The sequence below is a fragment of the Lethenteron reissneri genome, chromosome 51 (genome assembly GCF_015708825.2).
Source record: "Lethenteron reissneri isolate LAM-NWPU_2019-01 chromosome 51, ASM1570882v1, whole genome shotgun sequence".
NCBI lineage: Eukaryota > Metazoa > Chordata > Hyperoartia > Petromyzontiformes > Petromyzontidae > Lethenteron > Lethenteron reissneri.
The window spans coordinates 6340425-6363159 of record NC_083829.1 but is presented as its reverse complement, the minus strand read 5'-3'; the positions used below and the strand labels follow the sequence as shown (position 1 = coordinate 6363159).

General features: G+C 57.9%; 1 protein-coding gene across 1 annotated transcript; it reads left to right on the top strand.

Moving 5' to 3' along the window:
• Nucleotides 1-1671: 1671 nt before the first annotated feature.
• Nucleotides 1672-7976, top strand: LOC133355462 (cytokine-inducible SH2-containing protein-like). The gene is made up of 2 exons (XM_061572773.1): nucleotides 1672-2755; nucleotides 6061-7976. Exons 1-2 carry the CDS (start codon nucleotides 2593-2595, stop codon nucleotides 7083-7085), a joined length of 1188 nt encoding a protein of 395 aa, XP_061428757.1. The 5' UTR covers nucleotides 1672-2592; the 3' UTR covers nucleotides 7086-7976.
• The last annotated feature ends 14759 nt before the right edge of the window (nucleotides 7977-22735 follow it).

Here is a 22735-nt window from a genome sequence, read left to right as displayed (position 1 = left end):
GTGTCACTCGCGGACCCGCGCGCGTGTGTGTCACTCGCGGACCCGCGTGTGTGTGTGTCACTCGCGGACCCGCGCGTGTGTGTGTCACTCGCGGACCCGCGCGTGTGTGTGTCACTCGTGGACCCGCGTGTGTGTGTGTCACTCGTGGACCCGCGTGTGTGTGTGTGTCACTCGCGGACCCACGTGTGTGTGTCACTCGCGGACCCGCGCGCGTGTGTGTCACTCGCGGACCCGCGTGTGTGTGTGTCACTCGCGGACCCGCGCGTGTGTGTGTCACTCGCGGACCCGCGCGTGTGTGTGTCACTCGTGGACCCGCGTGTGTGTGTGTCACTCGTGGACCCGCGCGTGTGTGTGTGTCACTCGCGGATCCGCGCGTGTGTGTCACTCGCGGACCCGCGTGCGTGTGTGTGTGTCACTCGCGGACCCGCGTGTGTGTGTGTCACTCGCGGACCCGCGTGCGTGTGTGTGTGTCACTCGCGGATCCGCGTGTGTTCGCTGTGCGTGTTCACTTAAGAATCGGCTCACGAGCACAGGCCAGACAGACTGTAGGGGCAGGTGCTGTTAGCGAGCACCTGTGAAGGCCGACACGGTGCACGAGGGGGTGGGTGGCCAGCACCACGCCGGGCCACCTTTGTCTCCCCAGTGGCGATGTTTACTGCACACCGCATCGGGTTACTCATTTAAGGCTGAGTCGACCTCGGGGGAGGCCCGGGACCGGTTCGGATAATCGTTGTTGATATTGGCCATCGATGGGTTATGCAGCGCAGCGCGCTAACCACTGCACCGCCACTCTCCCACACATACCCACGTGCACACGTACTCGCACACATACGCGTGCATGCGTACACGCGAATGTACACACGCACACGTGCGCACACACGCACACACGCACATGTGCACACACGCACACACGTGCACACATGCACACGTGCGTACACGTGCACACACGCACACGTGCACACACGCACACGTACACGTGCACACACGCACACGCGCACACACGTACACGTGTGCAGACGCACACGTGCACACACGCACACGCGAGCGTGCGCACGTGCGTCCGTGTCCGTTCCGCCTCGTCACTAACTCCGCGTGTTCTCGCCGCCAGGTGTTTGTGCCGACGTGAAATCGACCCGCGGGGGGGGGGGGGTGGAGGTGGAACGCCAGAGCCGGCGGGGATTCCACCGCATTTTGAACGCTTCAAGACGTTTTTTTCTTTCGTCGCTGTTGGCGTCTTGAGGAAATCGTCGTTCCAGCTCCCGTCGGCCGAAGGGAAGAGGGGCGAGTGGAGAAACACTGACGCACTGCGGGAAGTTTGGCCGAGTGGGGCAACACGCGGCCGCCTCCTCCTCCTCCGAAAATAGTCGGAGTGGCCGGCGTTCGTGAACAAAGTCATCGGGTGACCGATCCGTGGGACGTGCCTCCAGGCCACATCAACCGCCGCCACCACCGCCACCACCCACCGCCGCCACCACTGCCGCCACCACCACCCACCACCACCACCGCTGTGACCACCACCACCGCCACCACCGCCGTGACCGTGACCGCGACCGCCACCACCGCCGCTGCGGTCAACGCCATCGAGTTTATTTTTCTCCCCGACGAACGTAATCGATCTTCGAGGATTTCCCCACCCACCCGCCCCCCACCCCATTTTATTTCCTTCCTTGGCGGGGTAGGGGGAGAGAGGATTGACGTGGGAGGAGGAGGAGGGGGGGGACGGGGGGGGAGGTAGCAGCAGTGACGACGACGGAGAAGGAGGAGGAGGATTTGGCGAGCAAGGTAGCTGAGGGGTTGGGTGGGCTGTGTGCGGGTGGGGGGTGGAGGAGGAAAGGGGGCGGTGGTGCACGGGCAGATTCGAGGAACCAGGGTTTGCGCAACGGGACGAAGTCGTCGACAACTTTCTATTAAAAGGCCGCCGCTCTCGGCGGATTCCCGGCACACGGCCCGGCTCCTGACTCCGGCTCCTGACTCCGGCTCCTGACTCTGGCTGCTGACTCCTCCGGCTCCGGCTCCTGACTCCGGCTGCTGACTCCTCCGGCTCCGGCTCCTGACTCCGGCTCCTGACTCCGGCTCTGGCTCCTGACTCCGGCTCCTGACTCCGGCTCCGGCTCCTGACTCCAGCTCCGGCTCCTGACTCCGGCTCCGGCTCCGGCTCGTGTTGTTTCAATGTTTTTTTTGTCTCCAACGACAATCTCGCAATAGGCTTTTATTTCCCACGCGCCCGTCAATTGTTTACCGTTAGCATTGTTGTCGTCGCCCGGGAGCACGACGACGACAAAGCGTACGCGTCGACATGGATGACGAATCTCCGTCTCGTCCGTCGGCCCTCCTGTGAAACAAAATAAAAACACAAGCGGCGGAGTTCCACATCGACCCGGACAGCCGAATCCGCGGCCAGGATCCACGCGGGGCCTTCCCCCTCGGCCACCGCCGGCGCCTGGCACGACCTCCGCCGACCTCCGACGACCTCCACTGCCGCCACCGGCCGGCCGCGACTTTGCGACCCCCGATCCCGTCAGCTCCCCCCCCCACCCCCCTCCACCACTCCCTCACCTGCCGGATGGGACGAGGCCCCCGCTTCCCCCGCCAATGACTTGCCTGGAGGAGAGCCGGCCCCAGCTGCCCCACCGCCCCGCGGCGGCGGCGGCACCGTCGTCGTGCAAGCGCGAGCCGCAGCGGGGCCCGGCGGCCACCGCCGCCAGCACCACGACGCCCGTGCCAGCGGCGGCGATGCGCCACCTCCAGCTGTCAGGTGCACTGCGACCCCCCCCCCTCTCCCCCGCTCTCTCCCCCGCTCTCTCCCCCGCTCTCTCCCCCGCTCTCTCCCCCGCTCTCTCCCCCGCTCTCTCCCCCGCTCTCTCCCCCGCTCTCTCCCCCGCTCTCTCCCCCGCTCTCTCCCCCGCTCTCTCCCCCGCTCTCTCCCCCGCTCTCTCCCCCGCTCTCTCCCCCACTCTCCTCTCCGCCCTCTCCCACCGTCTTGCGCTCTCCGCAACTTTCCTCTCCTCTCCTCCGCTCTCCCCCGCTCTCGATCCCCCGCACACACACATGCCCACACACACATGCCCACACACACACACACACATGCCCCCACACACACACACATGCCCACACAAACAACACACATGCCCACACACACACACACATGCCCACTGTCACCTTGAGGGTCGTTTGGTACCGGTGAAGTCGTGGATCGTGCGGTGCCGGGTGTCGGCGCGTGCCGTACGGGGCCGGTTCACCGCACATTACCGGCAGGGATAGAGCCGTCAGGGCGAGGGGCTTGCGGCGTGGGCAGGAGCCAGAGGTCGCAAACGGGTTTTGATTCCTTACCCATACTCGGCCGCACCAGGGTCGCAAACGGGTACCCGTACCCGGCCGGGTACCCGGCCGGGTACGGGTAGCCGGGTATCGGGTAGGGTACGGGTATCGGGTAGGGTACGGGTATCGGGTACCCGGTTGCGACCTCTGGCAGGAGCTGGTGGACCTCGTCCCCCCCCCCCCCCGCTGCTACGCGCGTAGGGGAGGGGGTGGGGGGGGACGTCGCCCCCCTTGCTCATTGCGCCGTGCCGGCCGGATGCCCGTCGGAGTCCGTCGCCGCGACGGCGCTAATGTTAGAAGTGCGGTGTGGTGGTTGCCGTGAACCCGGCGACCCGAGTTCCATGCCCGGCCGTGGCCAACACCGGTGGCCCTGGGTGATATGTGAACCCGTCTCGAGTTCCGCCCGCCCGCCCCGTCACCGTCACGCACAGATCGGCGCGGTGAAGTATGGTCAAACGACCCCCGCGGGACCAAACCTTAGTCCGGCGATGGATTCACTCGGGGCTGTGAATCTCAACGTGTGCGTCTGGGTGGTTCGTGCTGACGCTGAGGAGTTGAGAGGCGTGGGTTCGCGTCACGGTTCTGGCCGGGGTTCGGGCTGAAAGCGAGCGCCAGGGTTGGAGTGAAGGTTCGCGTCGAGGCCAGGGTGAGGCTGGAGAAGGTGTCTTCGTAGGGCTACAAGAACAACAAGAAGAAGAATGTAGAACGCGCCGTTCCATCCTCAGATCCCATGAGAAGCAGGAAACAACAGCGGAACCCGGGGGGGGGGGGGGGGGGGGCACCTCCCGACCGAGATTGGCGCGCCGTTTCAATGAGACGGGGTTTGCAAGGCAGACTTGAGCACATCTGCCGACTACGATTGCCCCCATTGCAAGTGGCTTGGGTGCCACGCTGACAGAAGCGCCGATCGCCGGCAGCGTCAATCGCTGATCTCGTTATTGTGGTGAATAATGGTCACAGCGATCAATTGTTTTAAAGTCGTCGAGGGGACCCCCGTATAAACAGTCCCTGTGACGAGGGTCAGGGTTTTCTGGTCAATGTCATAATGGTAGAGGGAGAGAGATGAGTGATGGGTGATGAGAGAGTGAGTGAGTGATGAGTGATGAGAGAGAGTGAGTGATGAGTGATGAGAGAGTGAGAGAGAGAGTGATGAGTGAGTGAGTGATGAGTGATGAAAGAGAGTGAGAGATGAGTGATGAGTGATGAGAGAGTGAGAGAGAGAGTGATGAGTGAGTGAGTGATGAGTGATGAGAGAGAGTGAGAGATGAGTGATGAGTGATTAGAGAGAGTGAGAGAGTGATGAGTGATGAGAGAGTGAGTGAGTGAGAGAGTGATGAGTGAGAGAGTGATGAGTGAGAGAGTGATGAGTGAGTGATGAGTGAGTGATGAGTGAGTGTGCACGTGTGAGTGAGTGTGCACGTGTTAGTGAGTGTGCACGTGTTAGTGAGTGTGCACGTGTGAGTGGCCGAGCGAGTGACCGAGTGAGTTGGCGGTGGGGAGCGAGAGAGCGGGTGAGCGGGCGGGTGAGCGGGTGAGCGAGCGGGGCGAGCGAGCGGGCGAGCGGGCGGGCGAGCGAGCGGGTGGGCGGGCGGACGGGCGGAAGGAGCGAGAGAGCGAGCCATCCTGCCAAGGTCGAAGCCGATGCTCCGTGTGGTTTTGTGTTGAAATTGGGGGGTGGGGGGGGGGGTATTTGGAGCGTAGATAATAACGATCGCACAGCGCAGCGAAACCGGAGCGCACCGCGGCACGTGTCCATTACGGGCTGGCAGTGGCGACGTGGACGCTGGCAGCGATGAGCAGGCGATGACACTGATGGAGACGAAGCTGGTGACATTAACACAAATCCATCAAGGACACGGGCCTCCCCCCCTCCCCCGACCCGAACAAGAAAAATCCGTGATCGGTGACATTTCACGAAACGGCCCTTGCATCAGAGCACATGAGGAGAGACACGGGGAGCTCTGCAGACTTGGTGAGAGAGCGGCGCGGTACGAGGTGGAGACTGGGGGGGAGGGGGGGGGGTGCTGATGGCAATGACATTTGTTCACGTGCGTTCGCTCTCTCCCCTGATTGGCCGGCGTTCGTCGCAAGGCAGTCCCCCCTCCCGCCCACCCCCATCACTGCTGTAATCAATCTGCAGTGTTGACGTCATCATCATCGTCATCGTCGTTGTCGTTGTTGTTGTTGTCTTGCTGCTCTCCGAGGGATCTTGGTCGGCTCCGTTGAGGCGGGGGGCGGGGGGAGGGGGTGGGGGGCGGGGCGAGAGGTGGGGCTTGAGCAAGAAGAGGGCGTGTCCTAAAAAGGAAAGGCGCAAGGGAGGCGGAGCAAGGGAGAGGCGACGACCTGAGGATGAAGGGGGGGGGGGGGTGAAAAAAGAGCTTCATAGCTCATCGGATTCCTCCGGCGTGAATAAATATCTGCTTGTGATTTTACTCGCCTTAGTTTAACACGTAGCAGGCTTTCGTGACCAATATTATTCATAATCAACGTTTTTGGGTTTAGATCGCGTTATTTATAAATGTGTCGTAACCCTCCACCACCCGACACGGCCAATCAGTAAAACAAGTGTCACGTTGACAAAAGACAAAATAGTTCACTGCTTTAGCCCCACACCGGTGCAGTGTTGAAGCGTGAAACCACAACATTTACAATTTTTGAGTAGCATGACGTTTCGCTGGTAATTGCATCCAGCATCATCGGGCAATTCGCGTTGTATAACATTCTTATCACCCTCCCCCCCAGGCTGGTACTGGGGCTCCCTGACGGCGAGTGACGCGCGGCAGATGCTGCGCCAGAGTGCGGAGGGCACGTTCCTGGTGCGCGACTCAACGCACCCAGACTACCTGTTCACGCTGTCGGTGAAGACCAGCCGGGGCCCCACCAACGTGCGCATCGAGTGCGCCGGCGGCAAGTTCAGCCTCGACTCGGCCTTCGTGGTGCGCCCCAAAGTGCTGCAGTTCGACGACGTCGTGGGCCTCGTGCAGTTCTACGTGGGCGCCAGCCAGCTGGAGGCCGATGCGCACGGCGCCGCCGCCGATGCCGCCGCCGGCGCCGCTAGCGCTGGCGGCGGCGGTGCTTCTCACCGCGTTGGTGTCGCCGCAGCCGTCGTCAACAGCGTCGGCGCCGGCGCCGGTTCTGCAAGCGTCGTCGCTGCTGCCACGGCCGCCGCCGGCGCCGTTAATAATGTGGGTGGTGGCGGCGCTATTACCGGCAGTGGTGCCGCCGCGGCCGCCGCCGATAACGCCGCTACCTCGGCCGTGGACGACGGCGCCCACGGGCAGGACGGTGCCGATGGGCCGGCGCTCCGACCGCAGCAGCCGGCGGCGACAACGGCGCCAGCGGCGGCGCGGCCGCAGCGACCGACATTGCCGCAGGAAGCGGAGCCGGATGATGACGCGATTGCGCCGACCCCGCTGGCGCCACCACCACCACCACCACCACCACAACAACAACCACAACAACAACAACCGCTGCTCCCACCGCAGCCGCCGCCGCCCCCTCCCCTGCCGCCGCTGGCGGCGCCGGACATCGCGTTACCGCCGGAAGACGGCGCCGCCGCCGCAGTCGCGGCAGCGCCGGCTCGTGCCGCCACCGCGGCGGCGGCGGCGTCGGTGCAGCTGAAGCTGACGCGGCCGTACTACAGCTCGGCGCCCACGCTGCAGCACCTGAGCCGCACCGTCATCAACCGCAACGCGCGCACCGTCGCCGAGCTGCCCCTGCCCGGGCGCCTCAAGGAGTACCTGGACGAGTATCCCTACCGGCTCTAGCGCGCGGCCCGCGCTTGGGGTCCCGAGGGTCGGTCGGCCGGCGGGGGTGGGACGGGAGATTGTGGGCCGGGCGAGGTGGGCAGGGGGCGCGGGGTTTGGCCACCGCCACCGCCGGCTTCGTCGTGCGCCGGTTGGCGGAGGGAGCGACGCGTGGGGCCTGCGTGCGCGCCGCACTCGCGCACTGCGGTCACACCACATGCACCGCACTCACACCACACACGCACCGCACACACTACACTGATCACACTCACACCACATTCACACCACACGCACCACACTCACCGCACTCACACACACCACTCACACACACCACTCACACACACCACTCACACACCACACTCACACACCACTCACTCAACACTCACTCACCACTCACACACACACACCACTCACACACACTACTCACTCACCACTCACACTCACCATTCACACACCACTCACACACCACTCACACAACACACACACACCACTCACACACACCACACACACACACACTACTCACACACCACTCACACACACACCCCACTCACACACACCACTCACACACATCACACACCACACACACACACAGACCGCACACGCTCCCCTCTCTCACGCACGCAGCCTCCCACCGCAGGTCACCATCCCTCGTCGCAGCCGTGGCCGAGAATGCAAGCAGGGCGATAATTCCATCCGCCCGATTAAAACCACACGGGAAGCAGAGGAGACGCCAAGCGGTTGCTGGTGGTGGGGGAGGAGGTGGTGGGGGCGACGAGGGGGGTGGTGGTGAAACAGAGAAGACGATGAGGAGGCAGGAGGAGGAGGAGGAGAAGGAGTCTCGTTCCCTGCGGCTCCACAACTCCGATGCCGAGTTTAGTGGTTTTACGGGGGGGGGGGGGGGGGGGTGAGTGGGGGGGGGGGGTCTGTGGGTTGCGTGGACCACGAACGCGCCCCCCCCCCCCACCAACTGTTGGACTTTGATACCTAGCGTCACCCCCCCCCGTCCTCCACCACCACCAACTCCAAACTCCAGACTGAACCCAGAGGTATGCGGCGACGATGACCATGGTGGTGACGGTGGCGGTGGTGGTGACGATCGTGGTGGTGACGGTGGTGAAGAGGACATCTCAAGATGCACCACTCCATTGCTGGAGTGAGGAGGACTTGCAACAAAGGCATCTTCTTCATCATCATCATCAGCAGCCATGGGCAGTCCACTGCTGGACAAAGTGGAGCCGCCCTCCGCCAGCGTCTGGTGCGATCACGTGGCGTGACGAGCGCATCGTCCGTGGACCAACCCGTGAACTTATGGCGACGGAATCCCGGCAAGCGGCAGCAGCCGCCCTCCCTCCGCAGGGGTCAACGTGCGCGTCTCGCCGTGACCCCGGTGACCCCGGATCCCGACATCCCAGCAAGGCCCCGGTCTGACTTTGACTCTGGTCAGCTCCCGCAGCGATAGCCTGCGATTCGCTCGGCCAAAATGCCAGTCATGCTCCGGCGAAACTGCGGGTCCGGTCCGGGCACACTGCGGTTGTTTCTGGGAGAAAATCGAGTCCAGGTCCGAAGAGAAAAACTCTACAGCCCGGTGCAACTCTCTCCGATCTGTTCTAGATTTGAAGCTTTCGTGACTGCCCGGATTCATACTCTTAGGTTTCGTCGGTAAAGTCACGTAGGTTAAAACATTAAATTAAAATTAATGAAAGTAATAGTAGAAATAAAATAATTATTTTATTTAATAGGATAAAATAATTATTTTATTTCTCACGTGGGTAAAAATTTAAATTAATTAAAGTAATAAGAAAAATAAAATATTTATTTTAAATTATTTTAATTCTATTATTACTTTTATTAATTTTAATTTTATTTGTATAATTAAAGAATTATTTTATTTATATTATTACTATTATTCGTTTTAATTCAATTTTTTACCTACGTGAGAAATAAAATAATTATTTTATTTCCATCCATTCTTTCATAAATTTTAATTAATTTTTTTTACCTACGTGACTTTACCGATGCAACTCTCCGATCTGTGTCCGCTCCCTCGAGGCGCGTGGCCCAAAACGTTGACAACCCAGCAGCGTGCGCTGGCTGCCCCGGAACCTTGTCAGTACAGCAAGCGGGACGAATGCAACAGCTTCCCCCCCGCGCCGTTCCCACCCACCCACCCACTCCATGTCACCCCCCCCCCCCACTTAGTCTGAGAAGGACTTCTATTATATTACCGCCACGGTTGATGGCGGTGACGATGATGGCGATGTGGTTGGTGTTTGAAGGTTGCTGGTGGTGCTATGGGCTTGCGTGTAAATAACAGTGCGCGTGCACACGTGAACGTGTACATCTCTCTCTCTCTCTGTGTGTGTCTCTGTTTAGACGTGAGGTTGTTCTTTTACCCGGCTGTATTATTCTTGTAAATGTTGTCCCTAGAAAATGAAATATTAATAGGATAGGCCCTGCATATTTAGATATTTTTAGTGCAAGCAGAGAGAGAGAGTGCGTGTGTGCGTGCGTCTGCTGCGTGCGTGTGGGAAGCGGTGGTGCAGCGGTTAGCGCTACGCTGCGCTACGATCTCGGCAACCCGAGTTCGATTCCCGCTCTCGGCCACTAGCACCGGTGACGATTATCTGAACCGGTCCTGGGCTTCCCCCCCCCCCCAGGTCGACCCAGCCTGAAATGAGTACCTAGTGCGACGTGTATAGAACATCGCCACTGGGGATACAAAGGCGGTCGGGCGTGGTGTTGGCCACCCACCCCCTCGTGTGCCGTTCCGGCCTTCATAGGTGCTGCTCACTAACAGCACTTGCCCTTACAGTCTATTCAGGCTATACGGGTGTGGGGGGGGGGCTTTGTCTTTGTGTGTGTGCGTGCACGTGTTTGCATCACAGCAAACACGTGCGAATCAGTGTGTCTACAGATGCGCGGACGTGTCGGTCTGTGAGTGTATCTGTCTGAGTGCGGTGGCGTGCGTACACACACACACGCACGCCACCGGTACGTACACCTGAGTATTAGTCAGCACGTGCGTGTGTGGTGCTGTGCACGCACGCAGCCTCGCAGGTATCGGCCATCCAGGTTCGATTCCCGATCCAAACCACCACCTCCTCCTCTAGGTACACTCGGCCGTGAGTTTCGCCATCAATCTGGTGACGGAGTCGAACAAACGCGTCGGGCATCGTAGCGCGGTGCGCAAACCACCGCGACGGGTACCGTGCACAGATCCCCCTGTATAGTATAGCCTCCGAGACCGCAGGGGCAAGTGCTGCGTTGGGGAGCGCCGCGTAAACGAGGAGGCATGGTGCATGAGGTGCGACGTGGACACCACCACCAGGCGCGCCCGTCCGCCTTTGTCTCCCCGCTTGCTGTGGATCACACGCTGCGATAGGCTGAGTCATCCTGGAGGAGGCCCAGGCACGGTTCGGATACCACGTTCCACTGATCTTGTACGCCCGGGTGTGGAATTGAACCCGGGTGGACACCGCACTCACCACCACCACCACCACCCAGCGATGTCTCTGCGGTGCTCGTGCCAGGCTAGGTGCACGTGCAGGTTATCGGAGTGTGTTGGAAGTTTCTCGCCACGGGTGGACGTGGGTGGACCGACTCGGACGAGCCACAGCAGACGCTGCACCAGCTGCGTCACCACCAAACCGCGCCAACTCTCGCCGCGTTTTATCCGCCCCGGCGCTCCGCCCGTTGTTGTGAGCGTCGCTCCTCCGGGCTTCCGTTGTTGCTGGAGGTGGGGGATGGACTACCGACCCGGCGTGCCGTCAGAGTGCACCTAGCCTGGCACTGCCCCGGTCAGCGTCCTCCTCTTCCACAGCGGCCGATCCGGAAAACTACGCTCAGCTCCACGGCATCGCTGTAGCCAGTGGTGTGATGGGTCAGGCAGGCGAGGGAGGGGGGCTTGGTGGCCAAAGCTGCCAACACTGTGAGATTTGCCATCGGCAGCAGTGTCAAAGAATAAAGCGACTCATTTTTCGATTTAAAGCTTTCGTGACTGCAGGGATTCGCCTTCTTGGTTCTTTCGGTAAAGTCACGTAGAATGGACATAATAATAATATAATAATACAAAAAATAAAAATACAACATAATAAAATAAAATAATATAAGGCTTTATTTAAATTATTTTGTTATTATTTTATTATTTCCATTCTACGTGACTTTACCGAGAGAACCAGAAAGCGACTCAATTCGCAGCGTTAAATGTTCGAGACCGCGCGCGTAACGAGGACGCGATGAGGGCAAGAGGGGGGGGGGGGCAGCGATGTCGAACAGCGTCGAGGTGCGACCGTGCGAGACGGATACAAATAGTGGGGGGCCCCCACCTGAGCAATTGTCGCGCCCCCCCTGAGCTGATAATGTAGTTACCACGCCACTGATAATGTAGTGACTACGCCACTGATAATGTAGTTACTACACCACTGATAATGTAGTTACTATGCTATGCCACTGATAATGTAGTTACTACACCACTGATAATGTAGTTACTACACCACTGATAATGTAGTTACTACGCCACTGATAATGTAGTTACTACACTACTGATAATGTAGTTACTACGCCACTGATGATGTAGTTACTACACCACTGATAATGTAGTTACTACACCACTGATAATGTAGTCACTACACCACTGATAATGTAGTCACCACGCCACTGATAATGTAGTCACTACACCACTGATAATGTAGTTACTACGCCACTGGTAATGTAGTCACTACACCACTGATAATGTAGTTACTACACCACTGATAATGTAGTTACTATGCTATGCCACTGATAATGTAGTTACTACACCACTGATAATGTAGTTACTACACCACTGATAATGTAGTTACTATGCTATGCCACTGATAATGTAGTCACTACACCACTGACTGTACCGCATCAGCTCCATCTCCTCTCCAGCCCCACCTCTCTCCTTCCCAACAGAAGGCCCACGACCGGTTCAGATATCACTCGGTCACGATGCTGTCCCGAGGTGAACCCCAGATGGGCCGGGCTCGGAACGCGGGCGCGCTAACCACTGCGCCACCGCTCTCACCCCTCCGCACGCACCACAAGCAAAGCGGTCGTGCATGGAACAGAGAGAGAGAGAGAAACAACCTGAGGATTTCTTCTTGGTTCTTTCGGTAAAGTCACGTAGAATGGAAATAATAAAATAATAAAAAGAAAACATTATACAATAAAATAATAAAATAAATCATGAATTCTTTTATTATGTTTTATTTTTATTATTTCCATTCTACGTGACTTTACCGAAAGAACCAAGAAGATGAATCCCTGCAGTCACGAAAGAAGCTTTAAATCGAAACCTGAGGATATAATCTTGTTTTTGAAGCTTTCGTGACTGCACGAATCCATCCTCTTAGGTTCTTTCGGTAAAGTCACGTGTGCGAAACAAATAAGAATCGATTGCAACGCGAGCAATCGTCATCAGGTGAGAGAACCACAGCGAGAGAGAGAGACAAACTGCTGCAGTGGGAGAGGTGTCGTTACCCTTTGCTGACAACGAAACACGAGTTGGTGTGGAGATTTCCAAGCAGCAAATGGGAACGTTAAAATAATAAATTAAATAATAGCATATTACGACGTTTCGATTGCAACACAAGCAATCATCATCAGGTGTAATGAAATAGCGACATAAAATCTAACCAGAAAACTATAGACAGACATATTAGCAGACAGATATCACCAAGATACATAATAAATGGGAACGTCTCGAAGGGGAATTCGCGTTGGCTGCACGAGCCACGCAGCGGTGACTTGCGGCGAGCGTGCAAACGAGACGTGCACCGACTCTGATATTTTTTCAGTTTTCATTTATTATTCTAATTGATGATCGGGTACATCGCCCTGTGAGCCACGCGGCTCTTGACTCGGGGGGCGCAACGAAAACAGGAAACATCTCCGAGTGACTGCACGCAACAGAAACACCCTGGAAACAAGCTGTCCATGTGCGCCTTGTCTTTTGAAGCTGATTGCCCTGCGCCGGAGACACCAGCAGTAGCAGCATCATCATCAGCAGCAGTAGCAGCAGCATCATCATCAGCATCATCATCAGCATCATCATCAGCAGCATCAGCAGCAGCATCATCAGTAGCATCAGCAGCAGCAGCAGCAACCGCAGCAGCAGCATCATCAGCAGCAGCAGCATCAGCAGCATCAAAAGCAGCATCAGCAGCAGTAGCATCAGCAGCATCATCAGCAGCATCAGCAGCAGCATCATCAGCAGCAGCATCATCATCAGTAGCATCACAGCAGCATCATCAGCATCATCATCATCAGCAGCATCAGCAGCATCATCATCAGCAGCATCATCATCAGTAGCATCAGCAGCATCAGCAGCAGCCTTCAGGGCCTCGTCTCACCGCCAGCGAGAGATGAGAGAGCCACGTCAAAAGGCGACCCGTGCGAGGGCAATGCAACATCATTTATAGCTCGTGGGGGTGGGTGGGGGGGGGTGGGGGTGTTAGACAGTGACTCGATCTGTCCTCGTCCCGTGTCCCCCCCCCACACTCGACCCCCCCCCCCCCCTTCCCGCTGTCTTTCCAAAATACATCCCAGACAGCACCAGCGACAAATCCCACGACTTTCTCTTTTCTTAACACGCGACAAAGATTCCCACTCCCGCCCTGTTGCCTGCAACTGTTGGGTCAAGTGATGTTTGCGGAGTCGCAGCCACCGATTAAACCCGCACGGCACACCGGGGGGGGGGGGGGTGCGTGGCCAGCACCACGCCCGGCCGCCTTTGTCTCCCCAGTGTCGATGTTACTACACCAGGCACTCGACTCGTTTCAGTCGAACTAAAAGAGGTCCCAGGATCGGTTCCAGGTAATCGAACGCTGGTGGCCGGGTGCGTAGCACAGCGCGCTAATCGCTACACCCCCCCACCACATCATATCAATATGATTTATATCCACACACACACGTGATGCATTTATTGCCAGTCTCCGTGTCCCTCTCTCCCATCTTCTCTGTCGTCTCACCCACCGCTGTGTTCAACCACCACCAACACCAACACCGCAAGCCACAACCATTGACACTCATTCACCCACTCGCACAAGACAAAGATCCCCCGTGTAGCCTTGACACAGGCTGTTTGGGCAAGTGCTGCTAGCGAGTAGCACCTATGAAGGTGAGCCAGCACCACGCCCGGCCGCCTTTGTCTCCCCGGTGTCGATGTTTTTTTTTACACACAGCACCGGGTACTCGTTTGAGGCTGAGTCGACCTAGGGGAGGCCCAGGGACGGTTCGGATAATCACCACCGGTGTTGGCCGTGAGCGCAACGCGCTACCCGCTACACTACCCGCTGCACTACCCGCTACACTACCCGCTAAACTACCCGCTGCACTACTCGCTACACTACCCGCTAAACTACCCGCTACACTACCCGCTACACTACTCGCTACACTACCCGCTAAACTACCCGCTACACTACCCACTACACTACCCGCTACACTACTCGCTACACTACCTGCTACACTACCCGCTACACTACTGCTCCAACCTCGCTCACCCTGCAGGCCACCTCCTCTCTCTCGCTCTCTCTCACTGCTTAATCACTCCCACTGCTCCACTCTGGGAATTCCCATCTCTCATCCTCCCATCATCATCATCCCCAGCCCTCACAATGATCACCGCGCTCAACAACTGCGCGAGCCGCGTGCATCTCTCTCTCTGTCTCTCTGTTGACGACGTTCACAGTCGCGAGGTTTGTGACACGGGCCGCTTGCTGACGCCCTGTGCTCAGCAAATGTGGTGACGATCAAAACAAAACGAAACTCGCGCCCACATGATGGATTCATTGATCCACACCACCCACCCCCTCCCTCCACACGCCGGATCTGATCTCAGTGATGATGAACTCAACGATAACAAACTAAAGAAATTCATGTTTCAACAGGTAAGGCCCGTTGAGCTGCAACCACGGGGAGAGAGACACGCAAACTCCAAATATACAGCAGCAACAGGCGTCAGGGGTCGGGATCGAACCCACGACCTCCTGTTCACCAGGCGAGGTAGTTAACATCTCCTAGCCACCGTGATGATGATGAGAGAGAGACACGCAAACTCCAAATATACAGCAGCAGGCGCCAAGGTCGGGATTGAATCCACGACCTCCTGTATACCAGGCGAGGTAGTTAACATCTCCGAGCCACCGTGATGATGATGAGAGAGAGACACGCAAACTCCAAATATACAGCAGCAGGCGTCAGGGGTCGGGATAGGGATCGAACCCATGGCCTCCTGTACACCAGGCGAGGTAGTTAACATCTAGCAACCGTGATGATGATGAGAGAGAGACACGGAAACTCCAAATATACAGCAGCAGGCGTCAGGGGTCGGGATCGAACCCACGACCTCCTACATACTCACTGATCCCACGCGAAGTGATCCCTGCAGAGTATCGATCCCATGTTCCTCGCCATCATCACCGGCGTCAGCGCCGTCAACTCTTCCTCTCCCCTCCCCTCCCCAAGCCCTCATCAACTCGCGAGTTTACTCACCACCAACACCACCACCACCGGCGTAGTGAAGTATGGTCAAACAACCCACGCCCTCTTCTTGATTCTTTCGGTAAAGTCACGTAGAAGGGAAGTAATAAAATAATAAAAAGAAAACATAATAAAATAATTCTGAAAACCAGGTCTATCGAGGCGACAACGTCTGACGCTGTCGCCTCGACAGACCTGGTCTTCACCTGAGGACGGCTGCTTGCGTTGTGGCCGAAACGTCGTGATAATTAATTTTATGATGTTTTATTTTTATTATTTTATTACTTCCCTTCTACGTGACTTTACCGAAAGAACCAAGAAGATGAATCCCTGCAGTCACGAAAGCTTTAAATCGAAACCCACGCCCTGTACTCATTGTTTTTTTCGGGTAAAGTCACGTATGTAGAAATAAAATAAAGTGTAACTAAATAAAATTTAAATAAATCACGACGTTTCGAACGCAACGCAAGCGATCATCACCCTGATGATGGTCATTTTATTTTATTTCTACATTCGTGACTTTACCGAAAAAACCAACGCGTACAGTAATTTCTGCAATCACGAAATCTTCAATCCTATGTGAACCCGCGCCCTGTCGGTCGTGGCTGGACGGGGAGGGAGACCTTCACCCAGCAGTTGATTGCTCAGAGTAGTACATTATTCTCATCGTCATGCTCGATCCACTGCTGGATGTAAGCCTCTTCCCCCAAAAGCTGCTTCTGCACCCTCCCCTCTCACCCCTCCCCTCTCTCTCTCTCTTTTTTTACGATCAGTGGAAACAAGAAGATGCTCCGTGTAGTCGGCACTTTGCTTCGTTCATCATTTCGTAATATTTTGTTTATAACTTTGCTTTATGTAAACCCCCACCTCTCGCTCACTCTCTCGGTCACTCTCTCGCTCACTCTTTCGGTCACTCTCTCGCTCACTCTCTCGCTCACTCTCTCGGTCACTCTCTCGCCACTCTCTCGGTCACTCTCCTCGCTCACTCTCTCACTCTCTCGCTCACTCTCTCGCTCACTCGCTCACCCTCTCGCTCACCCTCTCGCTCACTCTCTCGCTCACTCTCTCGCTCATTCTCTCGGTCACTCTCTCGCTCACTCTCTCGCTCACTCTCTCGGTCACTCTCTCGCTCATTCTCTCGGTCACTCTCTCGCTCACTCTCTCGCTCACTCTCTCGGTCACTCTCTCGCTCACTCGCTCACCCTCTCGCTCACCCGCTCGCTCACTCTCTCGCTCACTCTCTCGCTCATTCTCTCGGTCACTCTCTCGCTCACTCTCTCGCTCACTCTCTCGGTCACTCTCTCGCTCACTCTCTCGGTCACTCTCTCGGTCACTCTCTCGCTCACTCTCTCACTCTCTCGCTCACTCTCTCGCTCACTCTCTCGGTCACTCTCTCGCTCATTCTCTCGGTCACTCTCTCGCTCACTCTCTCGCTCACTCTCTCGGTCACTCTCTCGGTCACTCGCTCACCCTCTCGCTCACCCTCTCGCTCACTCTCTCGCTCACTCTCTCGCTCATTCTCTCGGTCACTCTCTCGCTCACTCTCTCGCTCACTCTCTCGGTCACTCTCTCGCTCACTCTCTCGGTCACTCTCTCGGTCACTCTCTCGCTCACTCTCTCACTCTCTCGCTCACTCTCTCGCTCACCCTCTCGCTCACCCTCTCGCTCACTCTCTCGCTCACTCTCTCGCTCATTCTCTCGCCCTCTCTCTTTTGTTTTACGATCAGTGGAAACAAGAAGATGCTCGGTGTAGTCGGCACTTTGCTTCGTTCATCATTTCGTTTTTTTTTTCAATGCTTTGCTTTATGTGCCCCCCCCCCCCTCTTTTGAAATGAAATATTTCACGAAAGATTTCACGCTCTGCTCTCTTCCTTCTTACCCCTTCCTTCTCTCTCTCTCCTCTCTCTACCCCCCTCTCTCTCTCTACCCCCTCTCTCTCTCTACCCCCTCTCTCCCTACTCTCTGTCTATGTTCCCCCTATGTTTTCTATGCAATGTTTTCTTTTGTTACTACGTCAAGTGCTGCATCTGCACCCAGCCCTTCTCGCAGTCCTACGGCCTCCGACGGGTAGCTCATATCAGCGTGCAGAGCTCCCCGTCATCTGCCACCGAGCACACGGCCTCCTCCATCGCCCACCGCTCCTTGAAGGCCGGCACGGCGTGGGTCAGCCGCGCCGCATGGCGGAACTCCAGCCCACACACCCTGGCTCCGACCAGAGTGCGGAAGATGCCCCCAGGCTGCTGGCCGGACGTTTCCCCTCCAGGGCCACCTTCCTCGCCCTGTGCATGGCGAGCTTGGCGTAGCCGACTAGCCCCTGACTCTCTCTCTCTCTCTGGCTGTGTCTCTGCGCGTAATTCCAGACTCGCGTTCTCTCCGTGCGTCCTCTCTGTGAACAATTACATCGTCGTTTAAACACTTCCATTAGCGTTGTTTAAATAGATACGTTTTCATTGTGTGCGGCGCAGCGGGCAAGCGGTGTCACGATGTATGGGGTCACCTGGGTTCAACGCACAGTGTCCGCCACCATCATCATCATCGTCATTCCTCCTCTCTCATCTCCCTCGTGCCCTCCCCACCCTCTCCTTCCCTCCCCTTCTCCCCGTCCTCCACCCCCCCCCCCCCCAACTCTCCTCGTCTTTCTCCTGTCCACCTCCTCCCCTCTCGGCACCCCGGACGATAGGAAGGGGGGGGAGCGCTTTATCCAAACCAGACTCGCCTCGCCTTGATGGGTGCGGCACGACGCGTGCGGGCAGGCGGGCGGGGAGAGGGCTTTGATTTGCGGCCAAACGATCTGGGAGGCGGAACGCGGATTCCCTTTGCTCGGCCGCTCGCCCACAGCAAACGCCGCCACCGCCACCACCACCACGGCGCTCGTGCCAGGCTAGGTGCCACCCTTGACGCTATCACTTTGAAGGGTCGATGGCTCGCAGCTGCTGCTGCTGCTGGCAAGGACTGTCATGATGGGACAGGCCCAGGTGGCCCATGGGTTGACTTCATATCACGCGCGTGGAATAGGCAACGTTTCGGGCAACGGCCCTTATTAATGGCGTAGAGGCAGAGGGGCCGCGAGAGATGGCAGTGAGTTGGAGACTGCTATGATCGTGGCACCATGTTCACCGTGGGGAGCATTGGTCGCAAGTTTTAAATTGACGAATATTTTATAGACCCGGCACTTGGAATGTGATTGGAACCACTTCGCTCGGCGTTCCTTCAACGGAGGACTAAGAGCAAAACCACACGGACTCGCAGCAGAAGAGACCTCAACTTTGTTATTGTACAGGGTGGCCCAAAAGTTAGGACACACAGGGGTTGTTATTGTACAGAGTTCTTACGGTAAAGTCACGTGGGTAGAAAATAAAATAAACCACGACGTTTCGGGCGCAACACACAAGCTTCCATCATCACCTGATGACGGACGCTTGTGTTGCGCCCGAAACGTCGAGATTTATTTTATTTTCTACCCACGTGACTTTACCGAAAGAACCAAAGAGTATGGATTTCCTGCAGTCACGAAAGCTTCAAATCAAGATTGTACAGGGTGGCCCAAAAGTTAGGACACACAGGGGTTGTTATTGTACAGAGTTGCCCAAACGTCCGTTGACCAAGGCCTGATGATGGTCGTGGCTCACAGCGGTCCTGGGCTTCCACACTAGGTCAACTCTGCCTTAAATACGTACTGTACCCGGCGCGGTGTGTAATAAACATCAACACTGGGGAGACAAAGACGGCTTGGCCTGGTGCTGACCACCCACCCCCCTCGTGTCCCGGCCTTCTTGGGTGCTACTCGCGACCAGCACTTGCCCCTACAGTCTGCCGAGGCTACACGGTGGGTGGGGAATCTTTGTCTTTGTTGCTTTACATAGAGCGGGGGGAAGGGGGGGGTGATGAAGAAGGCGGCATTGCTCACGGAACCGCCTGTTGTGAGTTTAACCGCCAAATCCGTTGTGATTGGTTTTTCACCTTAATGAACGAGAGTGCGCTCACGAAGACTCCTTGCAGCTGCCCCCCCCCCACCTCCACGTGTTCCCGATCAAGTTCATACAGACACAAGGCAAAGATGCCCCGTGTAGCCTTCACGGACTGTTGGGGCAAGTGCTGTTAACGTAGTAGCAGTTCATACAGACACAAGGCAAAGGTGCCCCGTGTAGCCTTCAGGGACTGTTGGGGCAAGTGCTGTTAGCGTAGTAGCAGCAGCACCTTTTAAACCCGGCACGGCACACGGAGGGGTGGGGTGGCCAGCACCACGCCCAGCCGCCTTTGTCTCCCTACCCCCCCCCCCCCGCAGTGGTGATGTTTACATACCGCTGCACCAGGTACTCATTTTAGGCTGAGTCAACCTAGAGGAGGCACCAGGACCGGTCCAGATAATCGTCACCGGTGTTGTTGGTTAACCGCTATACCACCGCTCCACATAACAACGCCACACAAAGACAAAGATCCCCCGTGTAGCCTTAACCGACTGTTGGGGCAAGTGCTGTTAGCGAGCACCGATAAAGGCCGGCACGGCACACGAGGGGGTGGGTGGTCAACACCACGCCCGGCCGCCTTTGTCTCCCCAGTGGCGATGTTTACACACCGCACCAGGGTACCCATTTGAGGCCGAGTCGACCTAGGGGAGGCCCCAGGACCGGTTCAGATAATCGTCACCGGTGTTGTCCGTGAGCGGATCGCCAGGTGCGTAGCGCTAACAGCACCACCACCGCTCTCCACTACGCAAACGCCACACGCATCGTATAGAGAGAGGGCTTCCACGTTGTTTCCACGTGTTCGGATGTGCCCGCGTCGTTCTGTGTGTGGGGGCTTCGAGCTCCTTACGCGGAGGTCCGTGAGGTCCAATCGTGGATCTAGAATGATGGCATCCTCCAGACGGTAGTTCTAAATCACATTCTAGTCTTGAAAGTTTTCAATTCCACTCCGGTCTGAAATCCACTCTCGTCTTGAGTGGAAATTCCACTGGGTGATGAACCCTGTGCTAACTAAACTGGTCCCAAATTCCGCTGTAGATCGACTCTTAATCCCACTCTAGCCTGAGCCTCAATCTCTCCAGTCGGAGTGGCAATCACACCCCAGTCTCGACCTGAATCCCACTCTCGTATCGGTGTGTTGAACCCACATGAATTTAGAAACTGGAATCCTCGAATCCGGAATTCAAATCCCATTCGAGTCCGATTCTCAAAGTGTGAATCCCACTCGAGATTGAATCCAGTTCCGGGACGCCGCTGCACCCTCCGCCTCGTCTCACGCCAAAGTCTCTCAGCCCCCCACCCCCCGAGCCCCCCCCCCTCGAGCCCCCCCTCCCACTCCTCTCTGAGCCCACCCGCTGAGGCCCCCCACACACTCTCCCGAAGCCCCACCCCCTTCCTGAGCCCCCCACCCCCTCCCTGAGGCCCCCCACACTCTCTCCTTAACCCTCACCCCCTCCCTGAGCCCCCCTCACCCCCTCCCTGAGGCCCCCCCCACCCTCTCCCTAAGCCCCACCCCCTTCCTGAGCCCCCACCCACTGCCCCCCCCCCCCTACTTGACCCCTCCCCCCCCCCGGGGGCTGACGATGGGAGACGTTCTGTACCAAACCAACAACTCCCGGCGAACATCGCCCCCCCCACCCCCCAGCGCGGCGTTATTTATTTATTTATGCCTTCGCCTCTCTCCTTTGTTTTTACGATCAGATGCTCGGTGGAGTCGGCACTTTGCTTCGTTCATCATTTCGGTTTTTCTTTCAATGTTTTGCCCTCCCCACTCTCCCTCCCTCCCCACTCTCCCTCTCTCCCCACTCTCCCTCCCTCCCCACTCTCCCTCCCCACTCTCCCTCCCCACTCTCCCTCCCCACTCTCCCTCCTCCCCACTCTCCCTCCCTCCCCACTCTCCCCACTCTCCCTCCCTCCCCACTCTCCCTCCCTCCCCACTCTCCCTCTGCTCTCTGTGGATGAAGAATTCCACCCCCCCTTCCTCTTGAGGAGGAGATGGAGCGCTCCTCTCTTTTTTGTTAATTTTTGTTTTCTGTTTCAGTTCGGTTTCTGTTACGACACCAACACAGAGAAGCCCCCACCCCTCCCCCTACAGCCTTGCCCCCCTTTCTGCCCCCCCCCCTCCTCCTCGCTGGGTCCGCCTAATTAATTAACATCAAGATCCTCGCGGAATACTGATGAGACTCCAGCGGGCGAATCCATTCGATAGGGAGGTAGGCGAAGAGGGGGGGGGGGGGTGGCGCAGAGGACGATCAATTAACATGAGCACCGCCATCAGCATCATCATCACCGTCCCCCCTTCCAAAGCCACGTGGTACCTTCCACTGCTGATGCAAATACATGAGAGGCGGCTCTGTACTCTTGAGCGTACCATGGTGGGGGGGGGGGGGGGGTGCTGGGAGAATGTAAAGGCGCAGCGCTGCAATGTCCTGCGCCGCGCCACCGCTGTCGGGTAGAGGCCTCCACCACTCGGAGGATGGTGATTGGGAAGCCCGTCTCGTTCCCCTCTCCCCCCCGTTCCCCCTCCCCTCCCCGTTCCCCCTCCCCCCCGTTCCCCTCTCCCCCTCGTCCCCCCCCCCGTTCCCCTCCCCCCGTTCCCCCTCCCCCCCCGTTCCCCCTCCCCCCCGTTCCCCTCTCCCCCCCGTTCCCCCCGTTCCCCCTCCCCCCGTTCCCCTCTCCCCCGTCCCCCTATCCCCCTCCGTTCCCCCTTTCCCCCCGTTCCCCCTCCCCCCGTTCCCCCTCCCCCCGTTCCCCCTCCCCCCGTTCCCCTATCCCCTCCCGTTCCCCTCCCCCCCGTTCCCCCTCCCCCCGTTCCCCTCCCCCCGTTCCCCTATCCCCCTCCGTTCCCCTCTCCCGCCCCACGTTCCCCCCCCCCCCGTTCCCCTCCCCCTCGTTCCCCCTCCCCCGTTCCCCTCCCCCCCGTTCCCCTATCCCCTCCCGTTCCCCTCTCCCGACCCCACGTTCCCCCCCCCCGTTCCCCTCCCCCCGTTCCCCCTCCCCCCGTTCCCCTCCCCTCCCGTTCCCCCTCCCCCCCGTTCCCCTCTCCCGCCCCACGTTCCCCCCCCCCGTTCCCCTCCCCCCGTTCCCCTCCCCCCCGTTCCCCTCCCCTCCCCGTTCCCCCTCCCCCCCGTTCCCCTAGCCACCCTACTTCCCCTCCCTCCCGTTCCCCTCCCCCCAGTTCCCTACCACCCTCGTCCCCCTCCCCCC